Source organism: Myiozetetes cayanensis, unplaced genomic scaffold (assembly GCF_022539395.1).
Source record: "Myiozetetes cayanensis isolate MyiCay16 unplaced genomic scaffold, myiCay2020 scf6-25, whole genome shotgun sequence".
Lineage (NCBI taxonomy): Eukaryota > Metazoa > Chordata > Aves > Passeriformes > Tyrannidae > Myiozetetes > Myiozetetes cayanensis.
Window position 1 is genome coordinate 50,659,596 of NW_026087853.1, and position 20,420 is coordinate 50,680,015.

At 47.1% G+C, this 20,420-nt stretch overlaps 1 protein-coding gene across 2 annotated transcripts in view; it reads right to left on the reverse strand.

Moving 5' to 3' along the window:
• Positions 1 to 14,935: 14,935 nt before the first annotated feature.
• LMO1 (LIM domain only 1) overlaps positions 14,936 to 20,420 on the reverse strand; it is a 61,596-nt gene continuing 56,111 nt past the window's right edge. For both annotated transcript variants that reach the window (XM_050335592.1, XM_050335591.1), the window contains exons 3-4: positions 20,070 to 20,195; positions 14,936 to 15,385 (exon numbers count right to left, since the gene is read on the reverse strand). In XM_050335592.1, the coding sequence (XP_050191549.1) occupies positions 15,280 to 15,385; positions 20,070 to 20,195 (232 nt within the window). In that variant the 3' untranslated portion in view covers positions 14,936 to 15,279. The remainder of the gene's footprint in view (positions 15,386 to 20,069; positions 20,196 to 20,420) is intronic.

Here is a 20,420-nt window from a genome sequence, read left to right on the forward strand (position 1 = left end):
CAGAGCTGAGCAAAGCCAGCACCCTGCACATAAAAAGCCCCAGACCACTCTCCAAAGCCAGACCATTTTCCGAGGGACCAGCACATCTCCCAGATTTTAGGGGTGAGATACATGGCTCGGCAGCAGGTAACACTTTTTGTTCCTGGGGTCCGCAGGAAGCACCACTGCTGCTGCTCCCCCACACCAGCAGCTCAGCCACCAGAGCAGAGGCACACGGTCAAGAGAACAGGGAGCACTGCCTGTCCTGCCCCAAGCAGAGAAAACTGGTCCTTTATAAACACTGCCTGCTCCCGAGCTGAGAAACCGCAGCGTCCCTCCCGTTACCCAGAGCCAAGATTTACAAGGCGGGAGGCGGGGGAGCACAAGCACGCAGGCTTGAGCAACTGGATACCCTCGGATTTATACTCCATTTGGGATGATAATGAGGTGGTTAATACAGAAATACAAGACAGCAATAAACCACTGACTTTTATAGATCTCTGTGTGAATCTGAATCATCATTTGGCGAGCAGGAGATGGGTGATATACAGCAGCCTGTCCCACCTCACTCCTCGCGGCTCCCTGGGAGAGCAGCAGCACAAGGGAGCCTGCAAGCACCAAGGCTGATAAATCCTGCCTGGCTGTGCAGGAACAGTGGCCACGGGACAGGATTTGGTAATGGAATATGGATCAACTTATCTCAATTAAAAGCATGGGCTTTTTAACTTTGACATCCCTTTTCCTCCACACAAGTTTTGCTCGTCTTTAAACCCTTAAATTATACTGGAAATGCACACTGGCAGCTGAAGGCAGACTTTGTTGCTTGCTTTAATAAAGGGACTAAAAACAGCCCCTCTTCTGATGGGCAAGAAGGAGCATTAACTACCACTAAATTATCTACTTTCAGGTCGTATAAAGTAATCTAAACTTTCATTAATCTGTTTACAACTTTGAAAAAAAATAAAAATCGCAAACCCATGGAATAGGTGTTGCAGATGCCTCAAAGTTGATAAAAGTTGGAAAAAAAAAAGGTGACTAGATCCATTAGGGGTAGAAAAGATAAAAGATCCCTCTACCTTAAAATACGATTCTCCCTTACAGGTGCCTTGGAAGCACAGATATTTAGAGGCTTGAAAAACATCTCTGGGTGCTCAGTGGTGCTGCTTCAGGGCTCATCTTGCAGATATGCCCTTTGGCCTCTTCTGCAGACGCCTATTCCTGGTTTGGGTGAGCCATGGCACTGTCTCGGACCAGGAAAGCTAAAAAAACTTTATAGAAATATCTTCCAAAGTGAAATAGTGACTTTATGGTATCCAGCTTTAACAGAGAGGCTGATTGCTGAGAGCAGAGACTGTCAGCAGCTCCCAGCAACAGGGCCGTAAAATCACAAGCAGCTTCCAGAAGTATTTCTTTTTGTGCATGTATTTTTCTGTGAGAGAGACTTAGCAGCTGAAGTGATATTTCATTAAGGCAGCTGGAGCTAATCCTTCCCATCCCTATTCTTCTTGGAGGAAGTGCAGGCAGGCAGGGCTGGGCAGCAGGGCTTCTGCAACCTCCAGTCCCCAAACCTGCCAGTTCCTCCAGAAGTGGAATATAAGAGGAGTTTATTTATATGTGATGGAAGAAAAAAGATAAAATATTGGAGGAAATGGTCCAGAAATGCTGAAATAGAAATGAAAGACTGAAGTAATCTACCCCTACTTTATGTAGAGGCACAGATATAAAAAAACCCTGCCGTTTTTTATTATTATTATTTTTATTGAGAATCCTTTTTCTTCCCAGGAAAATTGTTTATGTAGAATGTCCTGAGAAGCTTCATTTTTTATTTATATATCCATATATATGAGTGGTGGTAATTTGAAGCCCTCCAAACAATCACCTGTAAATTACAATCTTTCTAAGCAGCAATATATATCCACAAATCAGTCCCAGGACACTGAAGCTACATAAGAAAAGATCTATTTATGTCAGTCCAGGTAGAGAAAAAATTTGCTTGGTTTTATATAAAAGAAGTTATTTTATTAACATGTATAGGTAATTGGATAATAAAAAAAAAAAAAAAGAAGAAGAAAAAATAAAAGGAAAAAAGAGCCCTTTAAAAGACCTGGGATGACTAGAAAGTTGATCTAGTGAACTCCTGAGCAGTGTGATTTACCAGAGCAGCGATCCTACTGCAGGTACAGATTCACCTGCTGCACAGCACTGAGCACAGCCCCAGGTATGGCTGCTGTGCCCCACACACGCACTGGGAGGGCTGCTGAGGCACTGGGGAGGGGGCAGCCACACGACTGGGGGCTGGTTTACAACAGAGAAGTCACCAGGAGTGACTCTGCAAGAAATCCCAGCAAAATTCGGCAAAGACAACATGAGAGGAGGCAAGCTTATAGCAGGATGCTGAGGGACAAATCCCTAATTCCACCTAACCCCAAATTCCACCTCTCAGAGCTGCAGCAAGGAAGGCAGCCCTGGAGCCTACTCCTACATCAGCCCCTCCATCACCAGCCACAGAAAAGGTGTACTGGTTTGAGCTATTGCTAATGGGGATAAAATTTGAGTTTATTTTGCTTGCTTGGGGTAGTCAGCCATCACCATCCACACAAATAGGTGCTGCTCATCACATCTTCCTGCTGAACAAACATCTGCCCAAGTTGCCTCCCTGGGACCCTGATTTGGGACAGAGTGGGCATCAACAGGCAGAGTTAGCTTTGACCAGATCAGCCCCATCAGTGATCTGTATGAAAGCAAGGCAACAGCAATTCAAAGCACTATTGGTTTTTACCTGCAACTTTCTCATAGGCTTTACCTCCTGCTGTAAATGCAATATTTCAGGGGTGTGAAAGTTTCCAGGGTGCTGCTAGGTCATCTTACCAGCAACAACAGAGCTGAGTTTCCAGGGCCTTGAGCCTCACCATTTGTAACAGCAGAGCCCAGATCACACACACACTTTTTTCTTAAATACAGTTTTCCTCAAAGCAAGGCTTTGGGAGAAGCTGCTCACAAACCAGCAAATGACATCAACCAGAAGTTCCATTCAATAAGTGGTCTTTTAAGTGGCAGGTGTACTTTATAGAATACAAAACATCTATCTGCTGCACTTTTCCTTCCATAAATTACACTCTTGGTTTCCCCAGTAGAACTCCACTGAAGATGTGAAAGAAAACTAACAGTTGTATTGGGTCAAACATAAGAAAATAAGAATTACTGGAAAAATGCATCCAGAGCATTGTCTCAAACACTCATGTGAGTTTAAACATGAGCAGTTTTTTCCTTCATCTTCCATCAAATAGGAAGGTTTGCCTACACAGTCTTTTGTGTCAGGTGAATATTAAGCCTGTCCATGCCAATGTTTTTGCATTGGCCATACTTTCAGGGAAATAGGATGTTTCTAGGACCTTTGTCATGGCTGGGCAGAGGGAGAGCACTGGGGTACTCTGGCAAGGTACCAGAGTGGCAACTGGTATGAGCCATTGCAGTTGGCCAGGACAGCCTGACCACAGACAGCACACACACATTCACACACCCCAAACTGAAAGGAAAGAAAGCAAACTCTATTAGTTCTGGGCACCAGGAGATTCAGGAATAGCACAACCCCTTTGCAGATATTAAAAAGAGATATCAAAGCAATGTGTTGAAGAAATTATTCACTGTGAATTATTTGCTCTACTAACAAGCTGCTTTCCCTCCATGTCTCACTCTTACCTCATCTCCTATTTATGTGGGCTCCAGTCAGGCCTCACTCTGCAGATGTTACCAGAATCACCCCAAATTTACAACTGCACTGGGACGAGAAGGCATCGTCAGGGGGGCTGAGGGGAAAAGCCACTGGACCTTAGCAAGAGTGAGGAACCTCTGCCACACTCTGGGGCCACGCCACAGGAATGCTGTCCTGGAGCACTGCCAGAGCCACCTGGTGCTGTAGTCTCTCTACAGCAGTTTGATAGTGGGAAACCAGAGAGAGCATATGCTGGGGGACATGGACACGAGGGGACAGGGGCACAGGACACTGGTGCTCGGAGCAGGTGATGATGGCCAGAAATAACCACAAAGCTGACTTTACAGTTGGTGTGCTTTTTCCTACCCCACTGCAAATTCATTCTCTGCAGTATCCCCACGACCCAGATGGGGCACCCCCTGCAAGGGGCACTGTCCCAGAGTCCCTGTCACACCAGCGAGGCAGCACAGAGGCAGGTCACACACTCTGTGTGCTACCTCCCCAAAATTGTCCAGTGACAGTCTGCACAAGCTTTGGGCTTGAGTTTGCAACCCCTCTCCCACACTGCTGGCCAAAATCAGAGCAGAGCTGACACATTCTGATCCTGAGGAAATTATGCCCAACAAAAAAGGGCTCTCCCTGCTGTAGCAAGGGGGACAGGGAGGGGATAGCAAATACCATCAATAATTCAAAGGGTTTTGATCTTGTAATAATCCCTTTGCACAGTACCACTTAGAACAGACTTTGATTAAGGGATATCTTGTTAACTGATGTTTAAAAGGGGGAGGGTTTTTTTGTAGTTTTTGGCTTTTTAAGAAGAGTTTAATGCTTGTGCTGTCCTCATGCTGCCAGGGTGCTGTGACACTGCTGGGCATCATGGCAGCCTGGCAAGTGCCGAGCTCCTGGCCATTAATTGCCCAATGGGTCTACGCCCTCCAGCTCCTTCCCCTTTTCCAGTTCCAGACATTGATGAATTTTAAGTTAAAAGACCAGACGAATTTATTATCTTCCATTAGTCTAACACAATACAATTTATTTTTAAACAGCTTCACTCATGCAAAAGCATCCCAAGATGATTCACGGCAGATGACAGACTCTGCATGCAAATCCAGGCAGTTTATACCCTCCTGCACGATGCAGCACGAGTTATCCCACTGGCTGGAACCGCAACCAGGAGGGTTTAATTATCCACAAAACGGCATCACTGCACTTTGTCCCACAGAACGCGCAATCAGAACAAGGTAAATATGGGCATTGACGGGCACAAGCAGGACCAGGGGACAGACTGAAGTGGATTAAAACACAAAAGGAAGGTTGAGCAAATCACACTACAAATAAAGATGCTCAAGAACTTGGAAGGAGAGGGAGAAGCAGGAGCAGGCAAGGCCCTTGAGTGGGAACAGTGGCACAGAAAGCGTGAGCAGGGAGTATGGAAGAGCAGGGAGCTGACCCAGGTCTTGGAGAATGAGAGAAATACGGTGACTTGACAGGCAGTGAACCTACTTGTATCAGTTCAGGATCTACCCTGGTGCCATTTCTACAATCAGTCAAAAAACAATTCCCAAAAAACACTTACACAAGTTTTTTTTGCCAAGTCTCTCCTCTAAGTTATGGTCAGGAAAGATTTACTTAAATATTGGAGGGAAAAAACTCTCACCACAACAGTCTGACTCAGTCTCTTTCCCCCAGCTCACATCCCCAGCAGGACAGTGGCAATTATATGGGACCTCTATGACCAAACAGGGGCATCACTCCTTCCCACAGCACAGACTTCTTCTTCAACCAAAGGCATTTGACTTAACCAGGGATTCTTTCCTTACATACCACTGGAGTTCTTAGGAAGAGATCAGAACAACACAGCACCCTCACTTATCACATGCCTATCTCACTCTCCTCACAAGGCTCAACCAGATGTGTTGCAGACACCTCCTGCTCTTTCTCCAGCCAGAAAAAGCCCAGAAAAGCCCACTGCCATACCTGTTCCAGCCATGTTCTCCCAGCTTCACATCCCAATCCAGCTCCCCCACCACCTGCAGAAGATGTAGTCCTGATCATCTTTCTGCAAACAACTTGCAGCTGTTCCAGCACAACCCCCTGGAAGAATTAAAGAGACAGAACAAGGACCTGCTGGAAGCAGTGTGTCAAAAACCTGACTTTCCCCACCCCCCCCAGCAAGGAAGACTTCTGTTTAATTCCCCCAGGCTGCTGCCTCTCTACAAATAAATTAATAAATACAGTTCAAGGATCATCATTTTACAAAACTTCATCAGGAAGACCCACTAGGGACCAGAAGCATGTTGGCTGTCACACCAGTGGAGCTGGTCACCTGCTGGAAGTGAAAACCAAAGTGATGGTTTGGCCCTGGCCTGTGGCAGTCACACCACAGAGCTCTGTCCATGGCCACATCAGCCAGGAGGGGATCATCCCCACAGCACCTCCCCTTCATGCCGTGGCCCTGCAGCCCCCCAGCATGTCCCAGAGAGGGTCAAGCATCAAGGACTCTCTTGCCCTCACTGGTGTTTCAGTGTGCCTCACAGAGGGGCTGTTGGGGTTTTGATCAAGCTCAAGTGAGATGCTTAGTAGTTTTTCAGGATTTGGTACTTCCCAATGTTACACAGCAATGTAATAATCATAGTGCTTCAGCTCTTTCTAAAAAGGACAGTGACTCTGCGAGAATAGGACTTATTAGAAAGCTCATCTTTATTTAAAAGCCAGAATCAAGTTCTTTGGGGAGAAATTAAATCATGGAAATAAAGAGCCATGAAAGGATAAAAGTGTGGGGTTAAGCACTGTATGGCTCAGTCTGGCTTTCCCAGCTCCTGGCTTAACTTGATGAAGCAGGGCCTGTGGAAAGCACAGGCAGTGGCACCCAATGCCAGCACGTAATGCAACCATGAGAGAAACAGAAATCATTGTTTGTGCATAAACACATGTTGTGGTAACAATACAGACATTGGGGAGCCTGGATGGTCCAGCAGGTCATGGTAAACAACCAAAGCCAAAATAACCCTTCCGTGCTGTGCCTTGCTGGGCTGGGGCCGACCCTTCCGCTGACCCGGCACACTGGTGACCACACCAGCTCCACCCTACAGCCCATCACAAAACCGGGACCATCCTCAGCCCTGGCTGCAGGTTTGGCACATGCTCAGAGATTCTACATGTTTTATCTGGAAAACAACTCCCAAGGGATTATTTCAAGCCAGACACCCCAAAAATCGAAACATCCCACACGATTAATCACATCCCACATAATTAATAGCTGTCTCGAATGCCTTGATTCTTTTTTTCCTCCAATAAAGAAACAGACAGCTCGTACATTGTGAGAAATAAATTTTTCCTTCTGATTTTTTCCTTGTCTGTAGAACATTTATAAAGTGGAGAAGCCAGCGGCAAAGCATGTCAGAATTGTCTTTTAAGGGGTTAACATTTGTAAGATGAATGCTGCAAGAACTCTCCTTTTTTTTTTTTTTTAATTAAAAAATATATTTCTGGAGCAAAAACACAAGCAATAAAGAGTGTTTGCCTGTTGGGAGACTTGTTTTGTAATGCGGTATGAATAACCAGCTGACAATCCGTTTTTTTGTTTTCTCTTCATATGGCCAATGGCCACGAGCCAGCCAACTTTATTGTCCTTGAAATGTCATGATTTTGAGTATGCACAGAATTCTTAACTGCCCAATTTACTGCATAACATCCCTTTTTATTATATGGCAACAATGTGATCCTGGGCTCAAAGACTTACTAGTTAAGAAGATTATGTGTTTTCCTTTTTCTGTTTTGTTAAAGTGCCAAGTCTTGCATTTTTGGCATCTTCTAAAGAATAAAATGTCTTCTGAAATATTCTTTCCAAGCACAGAAGTTACCTCAGAGGAGCTCGGCATGGCAGGGCTTTTCAGTACTTTCTCGCTTGCTCAGAAGTTCAGACGCATTTCTTTTCCTCAAAAGCTTCCAATTTTTGTCTCTTTGTGTGTATTGACAGCAAAAAAAAAAAAAAAAATTGTCCTTCATAAGTTTGTGTTGCTTTACTGATAATTTATTTCTCTCTCTTTTTTCTTTTTTTTTTTTTTTTACCCCTTCCCCAGTGTTGGGAGTTTTCTCTCGGGAGCGGGAGCGGGCAGGAGGCAGGCAGGACGAGAGGGGGGACTGCCTGCCTGCACCCTTGTCTGCATTCCCACACCTGCCATCACAGCATCCCTGTCCTGCAAAGTGTTGGCCGCCCCCTTACTCATGCTAGGAGTACAAACCCCTCCCAGCCCGTCCCAGCGGCGTCCCCGTGGCTCGGTCGTGAGGGCTACGTGGGCATACCAGGGAAACTGGCAGAGTTTTAGCCAAATTCAGCTCTGGCACAAACGCAAAACCCACTGTTGGTGGGAGAGGGATCTGCTAGGAGCGTGACAGAGCTGGCTCCTGCAGGTCTGGTACCCAGGGAATGGGGAGGTGATGCGGCCAGAGAGTGCAGGGGTCTGTCACTGCACCCCTGGGCTTCAGTGTGGCAAGAAACAGTGTGACTTTACATCCCATGTCCTCGGGCTGCTTGTGCTTCCCCGGGAATGGAGCCTTTTAAATATGTTTTCATCAGCTGACATTTAAGTATGAATAAACAACTATTATGCATGCGCTAAATATTCATGTTTTACAACATTGCCATTACACTGAGGAATTATTTATGAGGCTGCTGCTCCCCAGTGGGGTGAGGGGACATGGCACAGGGCAGCCAGGAGCAGCTCCTGGGCTGCTGCTGTGGCCACGGTGGAGCCACAGCGTTAATGTCTGTGTCTTGCCAAAGGCTGGGGCTTCCCAGGGCCTCCTCTCAGGTGCAAAGGCAAGGCATCCTGCTCTGGAGAATGTTGTGTCCTGAACCTTTGCGTTCCCACTGAGACTTTGGGGCACCTTTCCTCCTCCTCTGCGGCAGGCAGGGAGGTTATCGCCTCAGCCCCCCAGGGCTGCTGCTACTGCTACCAAGGCAAGATGCTTCACTGCATCTCTGGGCTGTGTTCAGCAAGAATTTAAGAAAAAATAATTTAAAAAAAAGTTATGATAAATACAATCTCTTTTCAGAAAACCAAACTGCAAACAGAAGTCCCTCCTTCTGAACCTGAGCGTTGAACATTGAAGGGGTCACTGAGGTTAAGGACACCTACTGCTGGGATGCAAATGGGGCCACACAGGACCTCAGGGCAATCCCCAGAGTGAAACACTGGTTTCAAGCAACAAAATTTTCATTACATAAAACCACAATTTTGTACAGTTTCTACAAGGGTGTCAAGACCTTTAAGTAAATACCTGATTCAATTTAATAATAATAAAGCTATTCTCAAGGTAATTTTCTTAGTAAAATCACCCAAAGATGCTCAGATTGCATTAACATTTCTTTCCAGAAGTGTTACCGTCGAGGACTAAAACAGGCAGCCAGGCCCCTCTGCTGCAGGCAGAGAGCAGGCAGCACCTTATTGCTCTTCTCAAATTAATTTCTTTAAGTTAGTAGTGAAACATTCCTTCCAGGGAACTCCTGGGAATTCAGGTTCATGTGTCTGGTCAACAGTGGAGCCTGAATGTGTATTTGTGCATTGCCCTGGGTGTGCCAGGTGCCTGTGGCCATGCCACAGCCTGCAGGTGCTGCCACATCGTGCCTGTGGGCTGGCACGAGGCTCCAGCTGCACTGAGGCTCTGCCCGTGGCTCTGGCTGCTGGGCACCCCCTGAGGGAGAAGGTTGACATTTCCAGCAGCCCTGAGCCTGGGACACCTGTTTGGCCACCACACCTCCCCTCTCCAGAGCACCTTCGTTTTACAGTGCTCCCAAAGTCAATCACCCAGCCACGTCCCATTTTTTCCCCTGTATCACCTGGAGGGGAAACAATTGCCCATGGCTCAGAGAGGATGCATGTGCATACACCTGGGTCTGAGACAGCCTCTTGTCCCAAACCCAACCTGTTTGCCTCCTCAGTGGTATTTACCCTTCCATGCTGAGCTAACTGTGCTATGAGCAGATGGGAGCAGATCTGGCACTGGGCACCAGCATGGGAGCCCCTGGCTTTGGCACTCAGCTGCTCACACAGGCAAAACCCCAGGGAAAACAAATTCATGGGCCTGAGGGGGAGGGAGGGTTGGCCCTCAGGGGGGATGGTGGACAAGCAGTGAAGCAGTAGCTTAAATCACCTCCCCACTGGGCATGTTTTGCTGGGATGACTGGCCTCAAAGCTGTATCCAGTGCAATATATTCATGTTAGTCATATTTACACTTGTACTTTTGCATTACTTACGAGGTGCTTCATTGTGCTTTTGTGGCAAAACGGATCTCTGTTTTGGGGCACTTGCCCTCCAATTGCTCACAATAAGCTACTAATATTTGGTACTTTCATCTGCAGCTGATCCCCCACTTCAATCCGCTTCTTCATCTTCCGTTGCTTCTGCAGGTTTGGTCCTTCCAGCCCTGCTTTCTCTCAGACCTTTACTAAAAACCTTCTTCAGCACCATGAAGCAGCTGCCCCACCAGACATCTCAGCCTGGCCAGAGTCATCCTCGGCATCTTTCAGCATTTTATTATTAAAACCAAAGCAAGACAGACAGACAGACAGGAGTCATTTGGTTCCTGTAAGCAGTGATACCTATATCGAGCTGTGCAAACTGAGGCTTCCCCTGGAGCTACTGCCTGCAGTGGGGACTCAGCCCTGCCCTGGAGAGTGCTGCAGGGAATACCATGCCTGGGGATGAACAAGAGAGGTGGAGAGTCTTGGAGAGATGCCTACCCAGCAGAGAAGGTGGTGCTACCTGCTGAGTTGGGGTGCAACAGGACAGGAAGCCAGGAACCAGCTCCACATCTGAGTGGCCTCACCTAGAAAAAGATTTGCAACCTCCCTCTCTGTTAAAAGGTCCATTTTTGCATGAGAAGCTGATGTCTGAGGACACAGCTGATGTCTGAGGTGAGAGGATGGGGTAAATGGCATCACCCCACTGCTGTTTCCATTTGGAAATAATATTACAAACTCATTGCAGGAAACTCCACTGCTGCCTTTCTGGCACAGGGTAAAGCAGCAATTGCTGGAGCAGGTGGGAAGCCAGCACCCCTAAGCAGGCACAGGGCTTAGCAATGGGACACAGAGTGACCTAATCAAGAATTAAGTCAGAAACTTTCACTGGCAAAAGCCATATCCATCTTCAAAAGCTCCACATTCCCTATCCTAGGGGGGACAGCCCCAGGTACAAAATCACTGATGTTACCTATGGCTGCTACAGGTCATCCCCAGCCCTGTCCCACAGCCCCACCAGCCCTGCAGCTGGCACAGTTCCTTGAGGCTGCTGGAGAAGAGCCTTCCTGTCTGAGAGCTGCCGAGGGCCATTTGTGGAAGTAGATTTTGAGTGATTGTTTGGAGGACTTGGCTCACGGCTCCCCCACCCCAGCAATTTGGAAGTGAGGCCCAGAGCCCTCACCACACTGGCAGAGAGACCTTGATAAATCCCTGGTGTGTGGCAGGGGCTGGCATGGGAGCACCCCCTGAAAGCCTGAGGAACCTGTTGATGGTGCAAACGTCTGCCCCTGTGCCCACACGTCTGCTGATTTCCATACTAAAGACATTTACTGTATATGTTTCCCACCAGGGAAAACTGCTGTCTGCGACTCAGCTCTATTACTGGAAGAGCAGCAGCGGTATTTGCGCTGCTCTGACTATTGCATTTCCAGGACCTCCTCTATGGCTTTCGAAATCCTCCTTCCAGCTCCCCACATCCCCCCTGGCCAATTAGGGAAAGTGCCTGGTGGGGGTGATGGCCTCCTCCTCCGCGTGGCAATGCCGCACCGAGGGACTGGCGCCGAGCGGCGCAAACCATCCCTTCTTGGCGTTGGGAAGCGCGGTTCGCAAGCCAGCGACAGAGGGATGAAATGCAAATATAGCATTTCTTGTAAAGTAAATTAAGCTAACAACGAGGTAACAAACCGCTGTTAATATTAGATTAACTTGTTTGGCAAGATATGAAATGGGGTGAGCTGGATTGCCGGTGGCGGAGTGCTCAATAGCGCTAATGCTGCTCAGGGAAGTATAACATCCCTCTGACAGACAGGGGCACGCTCCAAAAATAAAATAAATTAAGTCTGGAGGAAGAGCCAGAATCTGTGCAGCAATTACACCAGCATTAAAGATGAATGGAGAAGAAGCTTAAGATTTTGATTGCCTTTAAATACTGGCTTGCTTTTAATCTCAAAATCAGACTGTGCTATGATCAGCCATTAGCCCCGACTGCAAAAAAAAAAAAAAAAAAAAAAAAAAGAGAAAGAAGGTCCTAGATTTTAACATTTGTAGCATGAACTTAAAATACCTCTTTGATCTAAGATAAGGAGGCAAAAGGCAGAAGTTAAAGCCAGCTGAGTGCAGTTGGTAGCTGGCGGCGGCTGGGCTGACATTGGGAATGATGGAGGCTTGGACATAGGGGTCACCGGCAGCCATGTCCTCAATGTGGGTACTGAGACACAGGCTTAAATGTCATACTATATGCCAGTGGTCACTAAACTGATTAAGCAGTGGTTATCTTTAGCAGTAAAAAGGCTATCTGCTAATACTAAATGATTAGCGGCTAAAATGCCATTTACTCTGCTCTGATTCCTTGAATGAATATTTATGCCAAGTGATGACTATAACACCATCAAAAGGTTTCCGTGCTCTGCTCCGTAGAGTGGAAGTGATTATTCAACAGCAGGTCTGCACTCCAGCACTTGTTTCTATTAAGCAAATTTGCAGCGTTCAGACAAAAATTAATGATTGCATTGTCCTCCTGGGAGTTTTATTTTTAAAGATATCCCACCTCCAACACTCTCCGGGGCACAGGCCATGGCAGGCAGGCCTTGTCTGCTGGCAGATACAGAAAAGAGAGATATAGATGCTGCACAATTTCTCCCTTGTGGTTTTTTGTTTGGTTTGTTTGTTTTGTGGGTTTGTTTGTTTTTTTTTTAATATAAGACAACTGGATATTTGCCACACCCCACTCAGCAGCAAGAAGCTGTGTCCAGGTTTTCCTCCCACCCACCCAGCTGCCATGGGGCTTTTGCATGAAACAGCATCATGAAATTCCTTGTTAGAAACCAGCAACTGGATCTACAGCCATGGTGACAAGTCAAGTGGGCTGCCCATCAGAGATGAAGTCCCTGCACCCCAGGGCACTGCCTGCATTTCACAGCAAGGGCAAGTGCAGGGAGGCAGCGAGAGCCATTGCACGTGAGTCGGGGCCCACGGTGTAACTGGCACCTCCAAATGGGCCCAGTTCAGACACTCCTGCCCTGCAGAGCCAGCGTGGGGACCCACGTACACAGCAAAACATGGCTCACACCAACCAAGTGCCATTTGTGTTCATCCAACAGTAGAGTGGGATTTCCTGCACAAACGACCCTCCTCCAGCATCCTCCTCCCTATGGGGTGACATTTCTGCAGCTTTCCCAGCAAGGTACAAGAGATCAGGCAGCTGCAGAGCCATTAGCTGGCATTAGCCAGGCAGTTCTGAAAAGTTACACTTTCCTCCCAATTCTGAAGTAAGTAGACCACCCAAGCCAAGAAAAAAATGCTTTCTAGAAGGTTCCATTCTCCGAAGGACTCAGTTTTTAAACTGGTATCAAAACCCTCCATAAGAATCTGAAATAAAACTGAATAGCTCCCTCCAGCTTGTTTGGTGAGTGGTTTTGGTTTGGTTTTACTGCTCCCTTCCTCACCACAGAACAGCATCCTTGTACTGCCATTGTGTGATGAATTGCAGCAAATCCCAGAGGCAGGTGAGGAGCCATCACTCTGGAGCACAGGTAGAGGCAGTGACTATCTATCAGACCATTTCAAAGCAAGAAATCAAAACATTTGGGTAACAAGCTCACTCCTTCCTTAGCCCCATTGTGAACACCTCCAACAGCCTCTACAAAAAGAGCATCAACTCTATAGTTTCTCAAAAGACAACCTCCCCCAACCCCAGAAAGCACTGAAATGGAGCAGCAGTTAAAACACCACATATCCACAGGCAGCTATAGTTGGCTTTTAAATTGCTATTCCATGTTTATGAGAACAAAGAGGGATGGGGCCAAACATTTTATAATGGGCCTCCCAACCCAAAGCATCTGCTTATGAAGAAAAATCACTCAATCAATCCACGTGTCTCACGTACCTTTAGAGGACAGGCAATATTTTGAAGCACACTGAGTGTCTAGTGGAGTTTTGCTTCTATTTGGCCATTATTTAGCACAGGTGTACATAAAAGCATTTCATGCAACAGTCAGAACAGCACCAAGCTGCACTGTATTTGGCATTTGCAATTCAGAGAACACACACAAGCAACCCAGGACCAGCAACCAATTAAGTCACATCAGAAAAAAAGTACTTGGTGTCTATTTATTAAAGGAAAGGGAGGTAAATCTAAGAAAAAGCAAGAAGACAAAATAAATAGAATTGCAGCCATCCTTTACAGCTACTGGTGCACTATATTAAAGTGACACTCACCATACAAAGAAATGTGTTTGATACAGTCCAGTGGGTTGCACATGAATTGCATAACCTTGAAAATCATTGCACAAAGCATCGCAGCAGGAACACAGTTCAGAATTTTTCTCCAGGAGATGCTTCAAATCTCATCGCTTTTGTTACGTGGGAGGTCAAAGCACCTGGCACAGAGTAAGCAAAAAGGGCTGTGGGAAGGGATGATGCTGCATCAGCGCCCGGTCATGTTCGAACCCTGACATCAGCCCTCGCAGCAGCTCCGATCTGGACAAGCGATGCCCCACAGGAAAACCCCACTGCCTATCAAAGCCTTGAAATTTATATCCTGATCAGTGCCCAGGCACCTGTTGGCAGGGCTGGAGGGAGCCTGTTCCTCGCAGCCCAGACTGGATGACACTGTATCAGCCAGCCAATAAGTGCTGCTGGTCATGGAAAAGCTCTGTCTGAATCCACAGAGGTGCAAAGCGAGGTGCCTCTCAGCCAGGAGCTCACCAGCCTTGGTGGGACCTGGCCAGCGATTCTGATGGTTCCCAACCATCACCTGCCCCCAGCTTGTTCCCTCCCATTGTACAGGGAAGCAGCTAGTTGGACACAGGTCTCTGCGCGGTTCAAGCAGAGAGGTCTAACTCTGCAGCAGCATTTCCCCTAGCTGGTGTTCGTGAATCTGCCTCTGCTGTGATCTATGTGATTCCAGGGATCTGTGTATATGTTTCTAATAGTCTGCTCAACATAAAGCACAGGAAATACAGGCTTTTGCCACATGGGGAAGAAACCACAGCAAAGATGACCAGGAAACATTCATAATTTTTAATTCACACCAGTAATAAAATTGCATTACATTTTTCATAAAATAAATGTTCCAGTTTATATACAGAAAACAGACTGTACAGAGCCCTCCCCCAGACCCCAAAAACTCACAAACATACAGGCAATGCAGTGCTCAGCTAAGCAGGCACAACTGTACATCTAAAATTGTAACTGCTTTGTGTTGGGGGGGAAAAGTACTACAATGTATATAGTCCTCTCTGGACCAAGAATTAAAAAAATATTGCAGGCAAGCTGACAGGCGCCCTCGCTGCTCATGCGGCCAAGCGCCCATCCCACAGTGCTTCAGCGAAGCAGGGCCTGTTATTGAACCTGGGACTCGAAGCTCCCGTTCAGCTGCCCTTCCTCATAGTCCATCTGACACAAGATCATGTTGTTCTTCAGGAAAAATTTGTCTCCCACACAGAATCTGGAAGATAAAAAGAATTAGTGGGTGTAAGTATGCTTGGGTCTGAAGGCGACGCTGGTGACCAGTTTGATTTCTAGCTCTGCCAGTGGCATCGGACCCCAGGAACGCCCATGCGTTTCTTCCCTGCCTCCCTTTCCCCTTTCCCACCCCAGGGTTTTGCTGTCCCTTTCCCTGGCACAGCTGTGCAAGGCTCCAGGCCACAGCTGTAGGAAGCAGCTCAGGGAGCAGGTCCTGGTCCCTGCCGGGTCCCACGCCAGCAGCGGGAGGAGAGCAGGAACAGTTAAGGGATTTGTCCCTGCAGACAAGAGGTGTTGGCTCTACAACCGAGAAATCAAACGGGCGATATTACACAGAGACGATTTGAAGTTTTTGCTGGTATCCACGTTTCCACAGTTCCCTCGGGTGAGGGAATATTTACACTAATTTCCAGGCAAGGACTGGCTATTAAGTCCTTCCTCACCCCCTTGTGTACAGTGCTGAACAATAAATAGAAATTTCCCGGTGGCTGGACTCCTAACCTTTATCTTCATTGAGCGAAGGGCACTGCTCTCTATATACCATGTAAATTGTTCTGTTTGTCTTGAAGTTGACAGAGAAGCTTGTGATATTTAACAATTTTATTTGACCATTAAGGTCAAAAAAGTTCCACATATAAGATCTGAGAGGTGTGAACTGACAGCCAATAGCTTTTTTTGCCCTGTCTGCTTGCTCAGGAATCAGAAGCTAATCTTTACTCCTTAAGATAACAAATAATGTTCTTTGCACCCAATTCAGGAGCTGTTTTTTGTCCATCACACTGGCAGGGCAATGACAGACCAGAACACAAGACTGTGCCTCCCTGCCCCAAGAGCTGAGTCTGAAATCAGCCCCAGGCCCCTAAAGGAGAAAGGCACCCTGGGTCGGAGGCTGTGCCTCAAGGTACCTCTGAACTAGGCTCTGAAGGAAGATCAGTGGAGATGACCCCACCCTCAGGAGGCTTAGCAGACCTCAAATGCCCATTTCCTCTGCTCCCAGGCAGAGCTTTGACACTGTTTATTCCTTGACTAAAATTTTCCTTGACTCAATTCCTTGACTAAAATTTCTTCATTTATAACTCAGGCAGCTTCAGGCAGAGCATCTCCATAAAACTGAGTATTTTCTGCTAAAAGAACAGGACTGATAATTTTAGAGCTCCTTTATAGGTCCAACACGGGCACAAGTTTTCTCCAAGTGGACACCTGCAAATAAGCTGATTAATTTGCCAAGTCGGTACAGAGAGAACTGAGTGTTGGTTCTGCCTTTGTAGGATTTCACTGGAGACCATCCATCCTCTTCCCTCTGTGGCACATGCTTTAGCAGCTATGAAATCCAACCTCTTTTGTATATAAAAAAGCTAAAAATTATTCTCAATTTAAATTAACAGCTTTTATGCTAAAAACTGTACTGCATACACTCTCCTTAACATCACCTTCCCCACCATCAGGTTTACTCACTATAAATAACAGACACAGTTGCTTGCTTTTTACTGCTTATCCTTACCTTAAGTACCATATAAATCTCCGGGAAGAGAAATGCAAAAATTACTCTTACTACCAGCATCAACATCTGTCTCTTGATAAACCTGGTTTGGGTCTAGAGGAGCCAAAAGAGGAGCTGGAGAACTAGGGAGTTGGAAGGTGGGGGTGTTGTGTACACGCACATGGGAACTAAAATGCGCTGCAGGGGTTGCTTAATATGATGTGAAGTTTTGGGAGAAGGGTTTGATTCCCTGGAAAAGCAACTATTCCTACCTGCCAGTCCTGCAAGCCCACCAGTAAACTGGGGTCTCTTCAGCTGATGCATCACAACTGGAGACTGAGAATTTAACAGGGCAACTTCAGGCCCAGTTTCTGGTGTCCCAACCCACAGGTGTCTCCAGAGAGAGATGTGGGACTGCACCACCAGCCCCCGTGCTCGGAGCAGGGATGTTGCTGAGCCGCCCTGGCTGATCAAGTTCCAGCCAGCAGCAGTGAGAAACAGGTGCTGAACCTACCCTGCCATTTTGACAGAGTGATTTTCTTCTGAGTAAAACCACACTTCAGATAATGGCAACAGAAGCAGCTGGATTTCCTGCAACCCTTGTAATACTGACCTATTAGCCAGTTACAGCAGTGACCAGCTTTTGTTCAGCACTATGATAACCATTTGACTTCAGAACAGTTTAAAGCACGGTAGGCTGAGTAGCAATGCAGGACTTGCTGCAAACCTGATGTTTTAGAGAATGAAACTAATGAAAACACTGCACACTTGCTAAAAATATTAGAGATTTTGCTCTGCTAGATTTAACACTCTATACAGTGTCCAGCTATAGAAGGGCAAGTAAGCTAGAAGAGAATTAAAGAAAGGTCTTCATCATCAAATCTTTTCATAACTGAAGAGCAAGAAGGGGTTTCGGTGGGGTTTCCAATTCAGAACTAGTATTGGCATCCACCTCTGCAATTTTGACTTTAGGGTTACTTAATCTCACTGTTCTCAGTTCAGCATCCAATGTTGTCTGTTACAGGATCACTTCCACTCTGCCCTTTCAAGCCAAAATCTCTACAGAATAAGTCATAAAAGTTTGTAGCCCTCTGATCTCAGCCAAAAATAACAACCTACACGTAGCTGTACGCTGTCCACTCAGCCCATCTTTCAGAACAACTCAGCTCCTCTCAAACTGGGCAGCAAATCCCTTGTGCATCAAAGCGCAACTCTGCCAGATCGGGGGGATTACCTGCGCTCTCCTGCCGGGCAGTGTCAGCACGTGGAGGTTACATGAAGGGCAGAGCAGGGCAGCACTTTGCACAGAGCACAGTAACAGTGTTAGCAACTGCAGAGGGAAGGGAGGGAGGGAGGGAGGTGCTTTGGAGCCTTTGAAATAAAGAGTGAAATTTCAGAGAAATTACTGAAAATGAAAAATAGGCGTCACTAGGATTTTCCAAGAGAGGGAAGAAGGGTCAAGTAGGGGTTTGATGACAGATATCCTACAGACTCCAAGGCCAACCCAGCACTCCTCTCTGTGCAGTCCAGAGCCATGACTTGCCTCTGCCTGAAGGGATATTTGAGATGCTCCAGCCTTATTATCTGCGTGGAGTTTGGGAGTGCCCCTCTCCTGCCTGGCCTTAATCAGCAGGGTGAAGAGAACTGCGCCTGGGGGCTGAGCCCGGCAGCTCCTGGAGACAAACCCCAGAACTGGCCAGTGGTTTTAGCAGCGTGGAGGGAGCATCTCGCCGAAAAAGGGTAGGAGCTCACACACTGCTGGTGGGGTATCACGGCTGCGGCAGGAGCACGTTCAAAAGTCAGAAAACAAGACTGGGCAGCTGAAAAATTTCACGTGGCTTGCGGAGAGAGCCCAAGGCCAGGAGCCACTAGATGTCACTGCCGTCCCGGCACTGCCACCGCGCCCGTGGACGCGACCGTATTAATGGGAGTTTCGTATCCCGAACAAACACCGCCTCCGCCTTCAGCCAGCCATCGAGCAAAGCCACCTGGGCTACACACGGCTCACCCGATTCGCCTCTTCCGCGCTCTGGCACCAGCCAGCTGCAACCCCATCCATCTCAAGGGCTAAGCCACTGTCAGAGGGCACAGAAGAAGAATCAGACAGGGTCACCTAAGGTTAGAGGGAAGGTGGCAGGCTTGCATTCACACATGTAACATGTATGGCTGCTTCATGAGACATCCCACTGTGACTTTTTTCTAGAGTGAGCAATGAATTTTAAAGTCAGTCTTTTAGCTTGACTTTTATGGAACTGGGTTCCCCATCTTCCCGCAAGTCTTGTCATCTCTCTCACACCTTCCCATGGGATGAAGCATTGCATCCTACTTTCATCTTTGGGAAACACAACCACAGATCTAGAACAGGAATCCCAGCACAGCCCTTGGACCTTGGGCAGTCCCTACAGCCTGACTAAACAAGCAGTAAGAACAGCAAGCAGTTTCATGTCTGTCTTAGACAAGGATGGATAGATGGAGGTGACACTAAACCACATCTGGTTCTGTGGGCTTCCATTCTGCCTACAATGACCAACAAACACGCTGCTGGGAAAATTTTTCACAGCCCTCCCAAATTCAACTGGCTACAGGTAGTCCAAGTGAAAACGCTGTGCATGACCCCTTATTATACTCCTCGATGTGCATTTTCCACTGTGTAAAACCCAGCAGAACTAGGCCTACTCAAAATTATACCACAAAGATCCCCTATTAATTACACAACAACTAAAGGGATTTGTTCCCAGTGTTGGAAATGGCTTAGGTAGAGTATTTTTCTCCTTCCTGTCCCTTCTCTTTATCCTTCTTCTTTGCCATCCCCTGTTTTGAGCCTGTCAGAAATGTGATTTAAGAAAGATAACATCAGTTTGCCAGAGGAGGTCTATTCTCCATCGTCTGCGTTCTGCAAAGATCCTGAAAGGACGCTGAATCAGTTTGTTTTATTCAGCAGCAGCTGTGCCGCATACAGCCTGTGCCTGTGTGCTCCCCCTTGCCCCTTCAACTCCCACCAGCTCCAAGGGGATTTGCGGTATAAGGGCTACAGGTACTTACATGCATCGCCCAGGTCAGCCTAATAAACCAGCCCAAGCCACGCCGGCAGGCTGTGAGCCCCAGACAGGTAGTGTGGATCAAACGTTTCCCCGTTTTTAGGGCAAAGGTATAAATTAGTTTGTTTGTATAATAAGTGTGTCCTCACCGCTGGTTGCAGAGCTGACAGGCAAAGCAGTCCAAATGGTAAACATTATCTCTGGCCCTCATCACCATCTCAAAGGCAGGGATCAGTTTACTGCAGGCAGCACAATTCCCGGTGGTACCAAAGAGCCTGCCAAAGAAGCACAATCATTAGAAGCCATTTTAATTAAATGGTGGAAGGACTAATTAAGTGTAATTAGCAGTATCAAATACTGTATTGCACCAATAAATAGAAGTTGCAGTCTCCATTTCACTGACCAACCAGCGTGCGGGAACTTGGGATAAAACTGCCTGGTGAGCAGGCTCTGATCGTCGAGATGAAACTTCATTTGGTTTGCGAGCCTAGGGCTAATTT